Source organism: Neurospora tetraspora (genome assembly GCF_033439725.1).
Source record: "Neurospora tetraspora strain CBS 560.94 chromosome Unknown B0H65scaffold_1, whole genome shotgun sequence".
In the NCBI taxonomy this organism is placed as follows: Eukaryota; Fungi; Ascomycota; class Sordariomycetes; order Sordariales; family Sordariaceae; genus Neurospora; species Neurospora tetraspora.
In genome coordinates, this window is record NW_026944383.1 from 3,789,030 (window position 1) to 3,805,031 (window position 16,002).

Sequence of the window (16,002 nt, forward strand, 5' to 3'; positions counted from 1 at the left end):
ATAGTTGAGGGCTTGAGACCAAGAACTTCCATGACGAGGTGTTACCAGCACTGATATTCATCAAGAAGTTGTAGCCATGTCTAAAATACTGAAGAAGGCCAGCTCAAGGCATATCTATCTCTCAAGACAATATCAGCCACCATTCTGATTCTTCTACCAAATGACAACACCAAAAGTCGGGGTCTTGCCCGGCGCCTAAGGAGCTGAACCATTCCTTCGAGTATGCAACACAGACAAAAGGCCAAAGCAAAAACATATAGCCTCTATACAAGCCATGAAAGCCACCATAATGCATCGTATCCTCCAAGATATGCCAGAAAAAGTAAGCAGCGCGCACCACTTCTATTGCGCCTGATGTTATGCATATGAACACTGGGTATCATCCATGCCCGATATCCTCAACATTTGTATCTTATACAAAACACGTTCCCCAAGACTTAAAGCTTCGTGGTCCTCCTCAAACGCCCCGAGATCTAGTCAGATGGAGGGGTTGCAATCGAGCCACCATTCATAATGGCAGCACGAACTTGGGCCTCCATCTCACTCTGTGACATCTCCACGGTGGACCAGCCAACCACCTTGTTGGCAAGTTCCAGCTTCTTCTGGCAGGCCTTGTAGACCAGCTCTTCCACGGTATCCTTGCTGATGAGTCGGATAATTTCCACAGGGCGCGTCTGGCCGAGACGATGAGCACGGTTCTCGGCCTGGATATCGTCTTGCGGGTTATCGGACTGGTCGAAGATGATGACTTTGTTGGCCGCGGTCAGGTTGATGCCTGTGCCTCCCGAGCCCGTCGTGAGCAAAAAGACTGGGATGGTCGCGTCGGCGTTGAACTCGTTGATGAGTTCCTGACGTTCGCTGACGTCCGTGTTTCCTTGCAAGGAGAGATATTCAATCTTCTCCGAGGCAAGACATTCTCCCAGAATCTCAATGACTTTGGCGAATCGTGTAAACACCAAGGCGCGGTCGCCGTTCTTCTGGTACTGCTTGATCAGTTTCAACAGGGCCTGAACCTTGGCACTCTCCATCCAAGACCCATCCGGAAGATCGAATTGCCTGATGCACTTGTAGTCTCTGCACCACAGATGGAGCTCAAAGTCTGAAAGAGCCTTGAGCTCATTGATAAGATGTTCGATCTTTGGCTGCCGAAGCTCCGATTGGTCAACCTTCCTCATCAAGATGTTGGCCATCTTTTCCACCGTCGCATCATTGAAATAGCGCCTGAACAACTGCGGATGGATGGCCGATTTCCGGAGCTGAATCCAGACATTGTTGTTGTCGTTATCACGACCGACATTGCTGGCGCCTGTGGCGTCGGTCTTCCGGAACCGACGTTCGTAGTCTTTGTAAATGGCGCTCTGTGTGTCGTCCATCTCACAGTAAACGACTTTGGCTGTTTTAGGAGGCATGTCCTTCAGGACCTGCTCTTTGCGTCGCTGGAGGATGAAGGGCTCCAAGATCGTCCTAGCCCGCGCCACTCGTTCGCTGTGGAGCAGTGCGCCCTGTGAGACTGCCGTCAAAGAGAACTTCTGGTTGAAAAGTGCTTCGAGATCATCGAAATGGTCCCGGAAGAGCTCCGGCTCGACGAACTGAAGCAGGGAGATCATTTCCATGAGGTTGTTTTGGACAGGTGTGCCAGAGAGGATGAGTCGCCATGTGGCGGTAATCTTCAGCAGATCTTTGTACAGTTTCGTCTTGGGGTTCTTCATTTTGTGGCCCTCGTCAAAAACGGCGACCATTGGCTTCAGTCGTCTTAAATTCGAGATGTCGTCCTGGCGCGACACCTGGGAGTACGATGTCAAAACGACGTGGTGGCTAGCGGGATCGTCCAAAATGTTGTCGGCAATCTCATCGCGAACAGCTTGTGAACCCTGGTACAGAGTCACATTCAAGCCCGGGGCGAACCTCTTGAACTCGGCGGCCCAATTCGCGAGTGTGGAGGGAGGAACAAAGATGATGTTCGGCCATGGTTGGTTGCTATCATCATCCTGGCTGTGTTTCTCATGTTCCTCGACAATCGCAGAGATCAAACTGATGACCTGGCAAGTCTTGCCCAAACCCTAGAAAAGTAAAACAGTCAGCAACATCCACGGAGAGGCAAAGTTTGGGGATGGAGAGACAAGCATAGTACATACCATATCGTCAGCTAGAATGCTCGCATACTGGTTCTCGTACAAGAGATACAGCCAGTTAAGCCCATACAGCTGGAAAGGCTTCATCGTGCAGCCGCTCATGAGCTCCGGCTGGCTTAGGGGAAGGTCGACCAGCTTAGTCGTACCGTCAACGCTGAGAGGCGTAATGGTCCCATCCTTGTTCGTCACTGTTCGAGGCTGACCGGTTTGGTCGACCTTCCACCTCGAGGTGGCGTCCTTGATCGCGGTTGCTTGCGACTCGCAGACAGCAATAACATGGTCAATGCCATCCAACGCCTTGGTGTACTCCTTGATAGAGCCCACGATATCTTCGCCAACGGGTGCCCTAGTCGACTTCTTGCGCTTGGCCTTCGTAGCCTTTGCTGCCATTGTCACTCTCTCAGCATCAGCCACACTGTCGAAAGGCTGGTAAGAGAGCATGTGCTTCGCAACGTCTTCTTTGACGTTGGCAATGGCCATCAATTGTATAGGGTCGCAGGTATTGAGGTAGTTAAGGACACGCTCTTCGAAGGCATCTTCTTCCGGATTCCGCTGCGAAGGTTCCGGTTGTGGCTCAGGCGAGCGCGCCGACTTCTTTTGGACATAGTCGTCGTCATCTTCATCGTCGCTAACGAGTGTGATTATCTTGGTCTGCTTGAGTTTGGGAGCGGGCTTCTCGGTCGGTTTGACTGCCGTCGGTTTGACTGGTGAGCTTGCTGGCGACGGGCTGCGTCGCCGACGACCCTGAACTAAGCGACGGCGAGCCGGTGCTGGAGGTGCCGGGGCAGGCTTTACAGGAGAGTCTTTCGGACGTATGGATTGCAGGGATTCCGGCGAAGAAGATCGGAGCGTGACCCAGTCCTCTTGCAGTACGTAAGGTTTCGCGGGGCTCGTAATGGGACTTCCGACATCGTTGGACAACTTTGGTTTCTGTCAAATATGCCAATTGTTAGTGCTGCTGCATGCGACGTCTATTGAGAAGTGTGCGGTTCAAGTACCTTTGACGGTTTGAGGTACACTGCAGGCGCAGCCTTTGCAGACGTGGGGTTGGGCTTTTTGAAAGCAGATGGCTGAATGTCGCCGCGCGCGGGTCCTTCATCGTCTGAAGAGTCGCCCGCATAGAGAGGTTTGTCGAATTCATCGTCATCGATCATTATATAATCTCTCTTTGCCCCTGCTTTGGCTGGGGGTGATCGTGCGGCAGGGGGCTTGAAAGTGGTACCCCTTGGGGCCATCGCGCTCGCAAGTCGACCTCCGGTATTGGACGATTGTTGACGGAAAGGTGACGATGCAGGTACTTCGACGACCGTGGGGGAAGACGGGATGGCGGCGTCTCGTGGTTTCACTGTCGGTTGTGAGGCGATCTGGGTAGGCTGAGTAAAGTAGGGCGATTGGGAGACAATGCTGAGTTCATCCTCGTCGTCTTCGTCTATAAAATCAAGATCGGGCTTGGTCCGCCGTTGAGGGACTGGGCTGTCGACGACAACGCTTGAGGAGCGCAGAGAGTCGTCCTCTGGCAGTGACGAGAAGGTCATTGTCGATCGTCGGGAGTAGGTTCGATCGAATCAAAGAACCCAAAGTAGTCTTCCAAGAAGGTGGTGAAGGAGGAAATAGTTGTTGTGGAGGTAGGTATCAAAGAAGTATGTAGGAAGGTCCCGGTCGTTTGTCGGACGCGGTCAAAGGCGCAAAGCTGAAATTTTAGCGGCGCATGTGTAGAGCAAAGCGAAACCTTATAAAGACGAACAAGAGAAACCTTCGCTGAAAGGAAGAATTCCAGTTGACCCAAAAAAAAATCCAGGTCCGAAGAAGTACCCCGTTTTCTTCACGCTTTGCCCTTGGGAAACCTGTGATGTGAAAAGACGGGATGACAACCGAGAGGAGTTGTACTGGAGTTTGTTGTCGGTCCGTCCCAGAACAGAAATGGCTGGGCACACGGCATCCAGTCGTGCAACCGGCCCCAGATTGCCGTCCAGCAATCAACGATCAGCCCTATCTTTCTAATCTGGAGCCCCACACCGCCGCCATCGCGACGCGCATTTGTTCGTTAGGAAATAATGTGGGACAACGCGACCGGACGCCTTCACGTCTCCACGTGCTAGCTTGCAACTGGCCCGGCAGGCAACGAACCACTTAAACACCGATGAGGACAGGGTAGGCCCGCCCAGCCAACCAGCGAGCTACGCAATTGCCCAAGCCGAGCTGTGTTCTCATGATACTTAACATCGAGGACTTCACATTGAGAAACATCGTCGATTTTCTTGAACAAGTTACCAAAAATCTACACTTCAGTAAGCCAGAACACCACCCTCTTTCTCGCTGTTTGCCGGTACGACTCTACCTCAGGAAACTTACCAACACAGCAAACAGATTCATCCCAACCCCTCATCAGCTCATCATCCCGTGAAGAACATAAGACGATAGATAAACCTTACCACAAGACACCACCAAGATGGCCACCCGCAGAATCATCTCCCAAGAGAAGACTCTCCTCGAAAAGGATGACCGTATTGGTTTCAGCCCATCGGCAAGCGAGAAGTCTAACATCACGCCAGCCGTCCCTGCGTACGCTGTCCCCCGTTCATTCTCATTTTCATTGTCATCCATCACATCACCGGTCACTCTTCCCTTCACCTTCACCCACATCATCATCATACATACACACACCAATTCTGCCCTCATCCTCCCTGATCATCCCATCCTACACCCGTACATGTATGTATGTATCAGAAGAGGATCACCAAGCTAACCCCCCAACCTCCCACCAGTTCCGTAATCATCAAACTCCTAGCCTTCACTTTCGCCATGATCGTCATCCCCATCAGTTCTTACTTCCTCACAGTAGACCGTTTGTTCAAAGGTACGTCCCGTCGTTATCCCCCCTGTTTTTGTCCCTGCTTCCCCATTCCCCATTCCCTATTCCCTATCCCCCATATGCCATATGATCCTTCATTCCTTCATGCACCTCGCACCAACCGGACTCACTCAGCAAACTAACATCCACTGACCAAACCACCAGGAAACTCGACATACGCCGGCGCCACAGCAGCTATTATGGCCAACGTGGTGTTGATTGGGTATATCATTGTAGCTATGGCGGAGGATCAGTCGGATCAGGAGAATGAGAAGAAAGAGGGTGGTGGGAAAGCAGAAGGGAAGAAAGATCTGTGAAATTGTTGAAAGGTGTCATGGATGTTGTGGCATTGTCAATGGGAATGGGATGACTGTTGAAAAAGAAATTGATTAGTTATGCAAGTAATTATGTTACTTCATTTACATGATCGTGGAATTTGCTTTCGTGTGGTGGAAATGCATGGCAGCTTCTTGTATTTGTATAAGATGTCCAAAACCTCACTGGGAAACATTAAGGTTGGGCTTATGACTTCAACGCAAAACCAAGGTCATGGTTGCACCTATCACAACTTCACAATTAAGAGCAAAAGACACATAGAGTCATTCGCGCAATCAAACAAGCATTAATATATTCGCTTATATGTGGCCCACGTATATACGCCATCTCTTGAAGATATCGTCGCAAAAAAATGAAGAGCAGGCGGAGATCTCCTGTAGGGGTGGGCTGACCCACGAGGTCTACACCATTCACTCTCCGGATTAATCCGCTTTCCATTCACACTCTTCCGTGATTCCTAGCCGCTGAAATCCTTTTTCTCCTTAACACAAAAGAGACCCCTTGACTCATCCTTCATCACACACATTGCGCCCGTCATCCCTAATAATTCCTTGTTCCTTGCGTATTTCAAAATGCTTTCCATCTCGATTGCCTTCCGTTCCCATAACATCATCACAACATTATCTGGATCCTCCATGAAGAACCGGCATTTCATGACCAGTTCGATGTCCACTGATGACTTCCCACAAAACCTCGTCCCATAATCGGAAATCCTGTCATGAAGATACCTCCATTACTACTGTCCTCAACGGTTGGCAATGTTCGCCCGGCTGCCTCGGGACGCTTATCAGACGTTCCCAGGATGGCATGTAGGCGAAGGCGTGGGTATCCATCGAGAAAGAAAGCGAGGAGAAAAGCGACAAGGTCCAACAAGCAAGAGTGTTCATCAATATCATATCATACCCGGATAAATAAGAAAATCGTGACTCGAACATCCATTCTCGGTAGGCCAGCCTACTTCTTCAGCTTGCGCGAAAACCAACTCTTGCGCTTCTCTGGGGCGCCTGGCCTTTCTGGTTGAATGGTATCGTTCGTCGACTTTTTCTGTAGTGTCCGGGTGTCTTTCTGAGGCGGAGCAGGCGCTGCGGCCGGTGCAACGCTGGGGTTTCCCTGACTGAAGCTGTTGAGGTTGTTGTTGGCGAAGCCGGATGTGCCGTTCGTTTGGTAGTTGTTTGCTCCACCGCCGTTCATGCCCATAGCAGGTTTCCCGTTATAGCCTACTGTGAAGGCCGATGGTGAATATTCGGTATTCTGGCTGAATCCTATTCCATAATCATTTGCTGGTTCCGACGGTCGCTTGGAAACTGGTCCCGCTTGAGCTCGTTCAATCGAGCTGTTGTCACTACTTGTCGGATCGGTCTGATACCCCACTGGATCTGATGAGCCACTTCCAGATGCCGAGGCAACGGTCTCGTACGAGCGATGGTTACTCGGGATCGGGTAATGGTTACTTGGGATCGGGTAGTCGTTCGCGCTCGGCGATTGATACGGCGAAGAGAACTGCGGGTTGGGCATGATCCTGGGATCACGACGTCTGCCTTGATTCTGAGGCGGGGAGGAATATCCGCTGTTGTATCCTGACTGGTGGTCATAGTAAACGTCTCGTGGTGCTTGCCTTAGGTCATGCTGGCTGCCGTCTTGACGGTTCGGATACATTGTCGAAGCCGGTCGGCTGTTGTAGTAACCGGGGCCACCTAGTTCCGTTAGCATTCCTGTCTTTCATGTCTTGGTAGGGGGAGCTTTAGGGTTGATCGTACTTGTGCCATAATAACTGTTTCGTTTGCTGTTATTGCCCCAGGTTGACTCCGAGTCTATAAACAACGTTAGTTTCAGATTGAATTACATCAGCTTGAGAGAAGCCGGTGCATACCTGAGCGGTAAATTGACCTACGATTGCTGTAAGCTCCATCAATGGCGGCCTCGAAGCTCCGAATGGTATCTAGGGGGCGTTCCCAACGACTGCGGGTGGGGTTTGAGCGATCGGGGTCGGCTACACGAGAGGTCAGTATTGAGCCTAAGCGGTGAGACTTGTCTTTTTAGCGCGTCCACAAGAGAACTTACAGATTGGGTTTCCAAAGGCATCTTTGTGCTGCATATTCCGCAAAGAAGCGAGCGATGACTTAACATGCGCGGCCACCTCGGCTAGTAGAGGTCAGTATGGAGTTCACCGCACGCGGGGAAAAATAGAGGGGGTGGATAATGCATAGGAATGCATGCCACATGGGAGAACTTACATGGCTCTGCTTCGTTCATGGCTAAGGTAGGGTCGGCTTTTGTATGTAACCGTTTGGCGTCCTTTTCGGCACTGGTCTCGTGCAAGTCAAGCTTTTGCTCTTTGGAGTCGTGAGACTTGTCGGATCTGAAGCTGAAGCCTCTCGACCTGCGTTGGGAACTCGCTGGGCGGGCCTTTGTCTGAGTGGTAGGAGCGACGGGAGCTTGTGATTGCTGGTACTGCTGGTATTGCTGTTGTCCCTGCAGTTGCGCCTGCTGTAGCTGGTGCGGATTTGAAGTCGGGGGGTATCTGCTGGAAGTCGCCATCTTGGCTGACGGGGAGACGAGAGAGTTTTGATCTGTCTTCTAGGCAAAGCCCGGGGGTGCGGCGGGAGCGGTGGAGGAAGGGTCCGTGATGGGCCTGGGGTGTCGATGCCCTGTCGGTGTCGATGCCCTGTCGGTGGTGCAGATGGAGACAGGACCGTGATGGTTCTGATCGCGCGCAGGTTCAGACGGGATGGATCAGATGCCTGCTTATCGCAAGGGTTTCTTCGAAACAACCTGAAATGCTTATCGGCACAATAACCGGGCCAAGAGCTATCCAAAGTGGTGTTTGCACGGAGCAGATATGGGAGAAGCAGCGACGGAAAGGTTCAGATAGCACCCAGAGAGCGGTTGATGTGGACTGGAGGCTGGTGGAGAGTGGACCGGCGTGGATAGATACCCCTGGTGGTTGCCCTGGGTGTTTTGGGTTGGCGGACTGGGATCCGCGATCTTGGTGTCGCAGACTCTTTTAAAAATCAGGGAAAGTGTATCCTGGCACCCCGGGTGGCTGGGGTGAAAAGCGGATGTCGTTGGGTGCTGCGCCTGGTTCGCTGGAAAACCGGACAAATCGTCGGCCACAACGCAGAAGGCACCAGCAAAGCAAGTCGGCTAACCAATATTCGGCGCTGCGTTTCTTTTTTCGGTTTTCTGCGACGGTCGGCTCCGCTGTAATTGCGTCGATGGCGCGTTTCAACCTGTCAAAGTGCTAAAGCGATGGCAATTCCCAATATCCAAATGTCCAAATGATATCGATATGTTCGGTAAGCGCTCCGGCTTCACCTCCCTCGTTTGATTGACCGATTTAGTATCTGAAGGCGCGGCGATCCGAAGACGATCCGTATGGAGGTCTCTCCACTCTGGGACGCAAAAGGAATAACCGACAGGTTCAGTTGTGGGGGAGCGACGGACAAGCCTAGGACCGGGGGTTCAGGTTATTGGTGTGGTATGTTCGGAATGGCAGGGTTGCGACGTTCGATGGGTGGAGATTGGCGCTGACGTCAGGGCCGAACGATCCACAAAGTGAAGGCGATTGGCGTTGATTGGCGGCTATGATTGTCAGAAATCTTCCCCAGCTGCTGACTCTGCGGCCGTCGTCTCAAAAATCTGTTTCGTCTTGTTCTGTTCTGAAGATCCGATCTGGTGCCTGGGGGCGTACCAATATCGATGTTCGTGCGAGAGTTCTTCTTTCGGGATTGATGAATGCGAGGTTGGTGTTAGCGAAAGGATTCCCCCAGAGCTCGATAGTTATCGAAGGGGCGGGCGCGGCAGATAATAAAAGGCGAATTGACCTCGCTCGACGCATGAGGAAGAAAAAATCGGGTCTTGCACAAGGGAGGGGCGCTGCTTAATACGACAACAGGGGCGTGAGGGGCTGACTTACTCTTTTCCAGCGATCCCGGTCAGCGGTCCCGTGCAGCAGAAAAGTTGCTTGGAGAAGATTCGTGAAACGGACCAGGAAAAAGTTCGAGACTTGCAAAAACAGGAATGCGAGAACGCCAGAAAATCCGCAGAAGCCGACAACGAGGAATGCCAGCTTAAAGAACCCAAACAAGCCACAAACGAAAGACAACGTGGGAATGCTTGAACCGGAATTTCTTGTTCAATAAACGCAGATATACAAACCGCGGCATCCAAAAGTTTCAGAAGCCAAGAAAAAGTGGGTTAAAGGTCGCGGGGGGCTTCACGGTTTTAAGAATGATTCGATCCCGGATGTGGTGAGGAGATGGACAAGGAGCGACAAGGGCCGACAAGGAAGCCGCGTGGTGTGCGAGGTGCTTCGTGGAGCCACCATTGATTCGCAAGCGGAACTTGAACTTCTCGGATTCCCGTCGCGCCGCTGGACGCCAATGGAATGAAGCACAACGGGATACGGTCTTTTTTTAGGGTTCCCTACCTAGAGGGACACGCCGGCAAGTCTTTGACACCCGACAAGCGGCGACGGCAAGCATGAAGGGTACCTACGTCCCATCTTGGGAGCCGGCAAAAGGCATCTATCTCAGCTGGGATGTCTCGATGTCCGACCCGGCACACGATAATCTCTCTGGAACTGATACACGCGACCGTTGTCCTAGGGCGACACAGGCGCTGCTGCTACCCATCACGATGGCCTGTCTGATTTTCGATAGTCTTTAGTGACTCTGCGTTGCTTAAGTAATGCTGGAATATCGAGACCCGAACCGGCAGCTTGCCCGCACATGGTCTGCGCTACTTGCTGCGCCCACTGATGAACACGAGATGGCGAAAGATGCCGCGTCACCTAGATGATCCATCGAAATTTGTTGGCTCATCTCCTCACCCATCAGGTTTCTCAACCAAAGCACACGGCCCACGACCACACGCTTCCACATGTTACGTGGTTACACGCCTTCCAATTTCTACGAGGCAGGAGAAGGACAGATCTCGAACTGTGTCCCATCAAAGATTTGTTCACTTGTTCTGTTGATGATTATCATCCCAGAACTTGCCCATAAAAATGCCCAGTTGTGCCAGTGTTATACGCACACCGCATTGCCCGCAATTGTGCATCTCGATTTAGTAAGAGAATTTAGTACATGCGTCTGTACCTGAATTGAGGAGCCAGGCACACCCATAGAACGTTGCTACCCAAAAATACGAGCTTATTGACCTGCAGCGTAGTAGATCAGAGTAGTATCAGTGAGGCACTAGGCACTTACATAAAGCGGCCACCACTCTCGGAGAAGTCTTCCTGGTCAGACACAGAGATTGGCGTTGTGATGGTTGATAAACCCACCGTGACGATTGTGTCTGACAAGATCAACTCTGGTTCCTGTTAAATTGCATATTGGAAGATTTTCAATGTTATTGCACTGCCCCAAGCTGAGAAACAACTTTCTTTGAACTGGCTTTTCCTTGTCCCACGCGAGCCACGATCACCACTCGCCTCTAAGAAGAAGAGCCCGGTGTGGATGATTTTTGGCTTATCGAGACGCGTCGCGTCACGCCAACGTTCGACCCGGTGTTACAAAACCATGGCTTCGGCCTTGTCCCTGTCGCCGGTTTTTGTGCATCTCGAGCATCCTGCGTGCTTGTATCACATCCACCTGTCACGATCTCTCGAGAGAACTCTGGAAGTTGACCCGGAAGTTGGCCACTTACTCTCATCTCCATGCAAAGGCAAGGGGTATCAGATAGCTACTTGCGAATCGTGATCTGCCACGACAAAAGCTGAAAACGAACCAGGAAATCCCCATCCCCATCGCGAAAAGCAACTTCTTTGTTTGGTCAAAATTCCGGGTTGGTCCCAAGCGGATGGAATCCGATTTTCTGCTCTTGTCCATCTTCCGAGAACGAGAGAGTTCGCTGGCTGAAGCTTGGCTTTCAGCAGGACAAGCATCGAAGTATCGAATCGAACGATAAAGACCACGACAGCGGTTGGGTCCCATCCTGCCGGTTCCTGCCCCCGGTTGAGGCTCTCTCCACTTTCTCCGGATTGATCAGTTCTCGTTGGGTGGCTTGGCACTTTAGCGCGGTCACGATAATCGATAAGGCTGGATACCTATTCGCTGGATAAGGGGTGATTGTTTACTTTCTTATCTGGAGAACATCGTCTCTGAGGTAACGCTTTACACTACTTGAAGTCACTTTTTCAAGTTTCGCCGTTGCACACCGTACTTACCCAAATTCGGGGTGCCTGCATTTCTTTCCCGAAACCTGCAATAAATATACCAACAAGGCTTCAGTTGGCTCATTTATCTGACACTTGCAAAGTGGCATGGTGGCTTTTAGTCTGGGGTCATAAATCGCCACCTGTTTTTGTCTTGACGACTACTTTGACCCCCTGGCACGTCTTGTTGAACATATATTGCTTCGCATTATTCCACGCGGAAGTTCACTCACCGGGACATGTACTCATAGGCTGCACTTCCAAGCGCCCGGAACGGAGACGATAGCCATTGGCAAGGAGAGCAGCGCCTAAGTACGGGTGTCGAAACATGATCTGCTGATCCCGGCGCGGCTCGCATTTGATAATGCCTTTCAAAATCGCATTGGCTTGACGGATGACCCCTACTGTGAACTGAACCCGATCCAAATCTAACCCGGTTTCCGATTTGACGACCTACCGCTCAACAACAAAGTCCCCGTAATGCAAATGTCGTTAATGCCTCTCCCAAGACCAGATACCTCAGACTGATATGCCCATCCGGATCTTCCGAGCCGCATTTGTCATCGTGTGGAATAATATCGCCGGCCGAACCAAATGGTCATCACAACCGGCCCGTCCCCGACACGGACGTCGTCGTCGCGATGTCGAGTAGCCATCTCCCAAGGTCCATGGCCGTCAGTCTGGCTGTTGTTCGTTGGACTCGCCAGCTCCCGTTCCCGTCGCGTGACCGAGCGGTTCCAGTTTCGTTGTCTCAACGGCCGAGGTTGTGCTGCATACGCCCTTCCTAGGCATCCCCATGCTCGCCAGACCCCGTCGGCCTGTTCACAGTTTGTCGTGAGTTTCTCCTATGAAGAAGGCATGACTTTGGCGTAGGCACGTGTCATGCCGATTTCGCATCTCGTGGTCGCGTCTCGCAAACAGAGCGCTTGTGTGCCGATGTGACCTGCGTATCCTGTCAACTTCTTTGTTCAAAACTGTATCATTTCATGATGTGGTCCCGAATGCTGAATCCGACTTGGATGAGATGGGTCGTGGACAGCAGTAAATCGCCTGTGTCCATACTGATGTCGCACTCATGGTATCCTCCGGGGAGATAGGCATCCAGACCAAGACGCAAGGAATTTGACATCCGCTGCACTCCGCCCCTGGAACCCTGACTACCCGTCCAGAGTCGGATCGGTCATTTTCGGGTCTTGTGCGAGAAGACGGATGTCATTGTTGCTCGACCCAGACTAACAAAGCCATACCCAACCCATTCCGAAGTCTGTGGATGTCTCGAGTCCAAACGGTCTGGCCGAGCAAGGGGATGGAGTCGATACCCGAAGACAGATGGTGGAGCAAGTGTCCAGGGTGTTCGAGGGAAGAGCTAAGAGATGACCATTGCTATGACACATCTCCGAAGTGGCAGTGTTGGCCTTGCTGGCGTATGGGCATGCGGTTGCTGATCTGTACTGAGACACTTCATCTCGGAATCGAATGGCACGGACAAACGGACATGGAGCAGTTGAACCAAGTGCCATCAAGGTTCTCACGAAACGCGGTACTGAGGTCGCGGGGCGCACACTTGTCATGAATCCTAGGAATAGTGTTAACCAAAACTACAGCATTCAAGGATCGGTTCATGGTCTTGGGTAGCAAAGCGTGGATGTTGTGATTGAGGGGGCCTGTTAAATATTAGCCCAGGCTGGCTTTGATTGATTTGTGACATGAGAAGACTCAAGTCTCCTCCCCATTGCGCCGTTTCATGAACCACTCCCGTTGATGAAGCATTCGTCTCGCACCCAGCAGTAAACTGCGGGATCCTCAATCGCAATTGTTTGGCATGTCTCTTGTTGGTAATGCCTTTGATTTTGTATGCTAGAAGCAAGGCCCGTTTGCCGACCCTTGCTAATCCCTGATGCACCGAAATCATAAACCACCTTTACCACCCAACTCCGGCCTGACCCGTTCCCTTTAGATAGACGAGGGGTAGAGCATGATGCGGACGGAGGCACCGAAGGACCTGGCGGGGAGGGGAGTGGCGAACTTGGCGCGGACAACGCCGGAGTTGCCTGTGAAGTCACAAGTCAACATTCATCGTTCTACCCAGAACCTCGGGGAATGGGGATAATTACCGTGAGGCCTGGTGACCTTGCCCCAGATCACGCGGATCTTGGTGCCGCGAACCTCCTTCTGGCCGCGGTAGACATAGGCGACGCGCTTGCCAAGGTAGAAGCTGTATCCCCTGTCAATATCCATCATCGTGGTGTTCGGAACAAGTTTACCACGTACTTGGCAGCAGCAGTGTCATCAACACCCTCGATCTTGACCAAGCTGGTCTTGGGGTGGGTGGTGTGACGGCCACGCTGATAGCTCAGGTGGCGACCCCTATGCGATTCCTCTCGTCAGTCCGTGCTCGGTACGTCGTCGTTTCTGGCCTCGTCGTTTCCGAAATAACCAAGTTCCCAGCAACTGTCGTCTTCGGGGGATCGTTTCGTAGCGGCGCAGCAATCGCAGACTCGTTCGCATCGTCGATTCCTTTCGGGGGTGGCTACTCACTTGACATATACTGCAACAAACAGGGTCAGCAATGTCCAAACTTGCAAAACAGACACAAAGAACCATATACACGGGTTTCGCGACGCCGATGACTTCAAGGCGACGACGACAACACCGGCAATGTTCTTTGCGCAGGTGGTTTGGGAGTCTCACATCTGTGGCCGGCTTCGGTAGGCATCTTGACTGGCGATATGTTCCGCTTGATCAAAATTTCCCTGCCACGATAAAAGGGAACTCAGCAAGGAGTCTTGTATGAAGACAATTGCTGATCCGGAGTCCTGCGTTGGGCGACGTGTTGTGGCTCTGCACTTCGACGGCTCCTGGTAATTCGAAAATTGCCTGGTGGGAATTTGGTAGGGTTTGTGGTGCTTGGGACGGTTCGGAGTTTCTCGCCTTCCGAAAAGTGTGCGCCGCGCGAATGAGAGCCCAGGAGCGCGTCCTGCCAGCAGGGTCAGATGTGGCTGAGGTTCGTGCCCCAGCCACATTACATGACCCCTGTAAAGTTGTGCATGTTCCGATAACGCATGACACCCATCGGTCCTTATCTGTATCGTTATCTTAGCTTCTCCGCGATCCATGATGCAATCGATGGTTTTTTCTGTTCCCCTTCGGCTTTGCCCCTCACTGGCATCGTCGACGGCTCCCGAGCCCGGGCAAGCTCCCGAACTGAGTGACCCCCACATCCACACTCAACCTCAACTTCCACGACCTTGAGATGAGATGAGGAATGCTCCCGGCATCAGCCTGCAACACCAACGAATACCGGAATGATCTTAGATTCTCAGATGGCCTCTGTCCTTGTCATCCATACTCGTAAAGTTTTCGGTATTCTTAACGTTGGGGAGAGCAGGCGAACTGCCTGCGAAATATATCCAGTAAGCTCAGAACAAAAGAGTCTTTCGGGCCTGTTTCCGCAGCTAACCTAGGTAGTAAACCGGGGCGTGCACACTCCACTCGGTGTGTGCTATTGTTTATATCCGAAGCTGCAGATGTCTTTCTGCTCATTTTTACCGGCAAAGACTCAATGACAGTACCATGTCATCCAGGCAAAACACCATGGTCTAGAGGGCTTTTCGGCACAATGCGTTTCCGTTGACTCTGACCTCTTGAGTGGCAGTAGATGCCCCCCATACCTACGCATGGGAATCCTGTTATCTTCCGCTAGAGCTCGAGAGTCGTACATCTACGGTATTAGACTGTCCCATATGATGCGGGTTGACACGGCGCCTTTCAAGAGTGCGCGTGGCGTAAGACCGGCGGTTGACTTCGAATCCCGTCTTGGAAGCTGAAGCGACTTGAACTATACTTTGGCAATTTCGTCTCGGCGAACTGCAAGGAGCTGGCAGATTTGTTTCTTCACATCGGCGAAGGGAAGCTTTCTCCGTAGTTACCTGCTTTCACCCTTCCCCGACGAAGTTTGAATGGTTTGTCGGACGTACCTGTCTTACTGTTAACCCGGTGGCATTTCAGCAGGGAAGCAACATATTACTTCTTCCTGTAACGGCGCCTTCTGACTGTGAACGGATATCGGAACAATAATCTGCAGAGGAGCAAAGCGAAATCTCTAGCCCATGCAACATAGTCCGGTGCTTGCGGTATATTTACCTTTACCCCCGACCGACCCTGAAGAACGCATGGGTCGTTCAAAGTCTACAGGCTCACGGTTGACAAATTGAGCTATGGAGCCATCCGTACCTCTACGGTCCTGAACACGGATTCAAGTAACTTTTCCGCACCCCCCCACCATTCCCAACAGAAGCAGAAAGGGATCCATCCATGCAATTTGAACTTCTCCGAGCTCCAAATTTATCAGGCACTCGTCTAGTAATTATGTAACTGTGCTCTTGAGACCCGAAACGTTTACTTGCTCTATCCAGACTTTGAGGCCTGAAACCCATCGTCGACCGAGGACCAGATTAGCTCAGGTAGCTTATTATGACCGTATCCACTCGTTCTATACTGTCAAAAATTGTCCAGGGGCAACC

At 51.8% G+C, this 16,002-nt stretch overlaps 5 protein-coding genes across 5 annotated transcripts; 1 reads left to right on the forward strand and 4 right to left on the reverse strand.

Annotated features, from left to right (window-relative positions):
• Nucleotides 1-473: 473 nt before the first annotated feature.
• B0H65DRAFT_417482 (SNF2 family N-terminal domain-containing protein) lies at nucleotides 474-3,667 on the reverse strand (the record flags this gene model as incomplete). The annotated part of the gene is made up of 3 exons (XM_062824091.1): nucleotides 474-2,060; nucleotides 2,136-3,062; nucleotides 3,431-3,667. 3 exons carry the CDS (start codon nucleotides 3,665-3,667, stop codon nucleotides 474-476), a joined length of 2,751 nt encoding a protein of 916 aa, XP_062686436.1.
• Nucleotides 3,668-4,189: 522 nt separating this feature from the next.
• On the forward strand, nucleotides 4,190-5,584 carry B0H65DRAFT_450588 (uncharacterized protein). Its single transcript, XM_062826015.1, has 4 exons — nucleotides 4,190-4,420; nucleotides 4,500-4,694; nucleotides 4,898-4,989; nucleotides 5,149-5,584. The coding sequence occupies exons 2-4, from the start codon at nucleotides 4,582-4,584 to the stop codon at nucleotides 5,298-5,300; spliced, it is 357 nt and encodes a 118-aa protein (XP_062686437.1). The 5' UTR covers nucleotides 4,190-4,420; nucleotides 4,500-4,581; the 3' UTR covers nucleotides 5,301-5,584.
• Nucleotides 5,585-6,123: 539 nt separating this feature from the next.
• B0H65DRAFT_34042 (uncharacterized protein) lies at nucleotides 6,124-8,117 on the reverse strand. The gene is made up of 5 exons (XM_062823631.1): nucleotides 7,554-8,117; nucleotides 7,381-7,461; nucleotides 7,190-7,309; nucleotides 7,077-7,130; nucleotides 6,124-7,013 (listed from the first exon to the last, which is right to left on the reverse strand). Exons 1-5 carry the CDS (start codon nucleotides 7,855-7,857, stop codon nucleotides 6,274-6,276), a joined length of 1,299 nt encoding a protein of 432 aa, XP_062686438.1. The 5' UTR covers nucleotides 7,858-8,117; the 3' UTR covers nucleotides 6,124-6,273.
• Nucleotides 8,118-10,229: 2,112 nt separating this feature from the next.
• Nucleotides 10,230-12,999, reverse strand: B0H65DRAFT_438340 (uncharacterized protein; the record flags this gene model as incomplete). The annotated part of the gene is made up of 6 exons (XM_062825365.1): nucleotides 10,230-10,290; nucleotides 10,530-10,642; nucleotides 11,012-11,371; nucleotides 11,492-11,526; nucleotides 11,713-11,932; nucleotides 12,799-12,999. 6 exons carry the CDS (start codon nucleotides 12,997-12,999, stop codon nucleotides 10,230-10,232), a joined length of 990 nt encoding a protein of 329 aa, XP_062686439.1.
• A 38-nt stretch (nucleotides 13,000-13,037) lies between these two features.
• On the reverse strand, nucleotides 13,038-14,630 carry B0H65DRAFT_450596 (ribosomal protein L35A). Its single transcript, XM_062826016.1, has 5 exons — nucleotides 14,171-14,630; nucleotides 14,018-14,027; nucleotides 13,751-13,846; nucleotides 13,594-13,694; nucleotides 13,038-13,530 (listed from the first exon to the last, which is right to left on the reverse strand). Exons 1-5 carry the CDS (start codon nucleotides 14,193-14,195, stop codon nucleotides 13,433-13,435), a joined length of 330 nt encoding a protein of 109 aa, XP_062686440.1. The 5' UTR covers nucleotides 14,196-14,630; the 3' UTR covers nucleotides 13,038-13,432.
• Between the last annotated feature and the right edge of the window lie 1,372 nt (nucleotides 14,631-16,002).

Excerpts from the sequence above, each read along its gene's own strand:
- B0H65DRAFT_450588 (XM_062826015.1), top strand. The coding sequence starts at position 4,582 with ATGGCCACCCGCAGAATCATCTCCCAAGAGAAGACTCTCCTCGAAAAG. Across the intron at positions 4,695-4,897 it reads ATCACGCCAGCCGTCCCTGC|TTCCGTAATCATCAAACTCC; the intron begins GTACGCTGTCCC and ends ACCTCCCACCAG. Across the intron at positions 4,990-5,148 it reads AGTAGACCGTTTGTTCAAAG|GAAACTCGACATACGCCGGC; the intron begins GTACGTCCCGTC and ends CCAAACCACCAG.
- B0H65DRAFT_34042 (XM_062823631.1), bottom strand. The coding sequence starts at position 7,857 with ATGGCGACTTCCAGCAGATACCCCCCGACTTCAAATCCGCACCAGCTA. Across the intron at positions 7,462-7,553 it reads CATGAACGAAGCAGAGCCAT|CCGAGGTGGCCGCGCATGTT; the intron begins GTAAGTTCTCCC and ends GACCTCTACTAG. Across the intron at positions 7,014-7,076 it reads AAACAGTTATTATGGCACAA|GTGGCCCCGGTTACTACAAC; the intron begins GTACGATCAACC and ends TAACGGAACTAG.
- B0H65DRAFT_450596 (XM_062826016.1), bottom strand. The coding sequence starts at position 14,195 with ATGCCTACCGAAGCCGGCCACAGAT. Across the intron at positions 13,695-13,750 it reads GATGACACTGCTGCTGCCAA|CTTCTACCTTGGCAAGCGCG; the intron begins GTACGTGGTAAA and ends CAGGGGATACAG. Across the intron at positions 13,531-13,593 it reads CAAGGTCACCAGGCCTCACG|GCAACTCCGGCGTTGTCCGC; the intron begins GTAATTATCCCC and ends GTGACTTCACAG.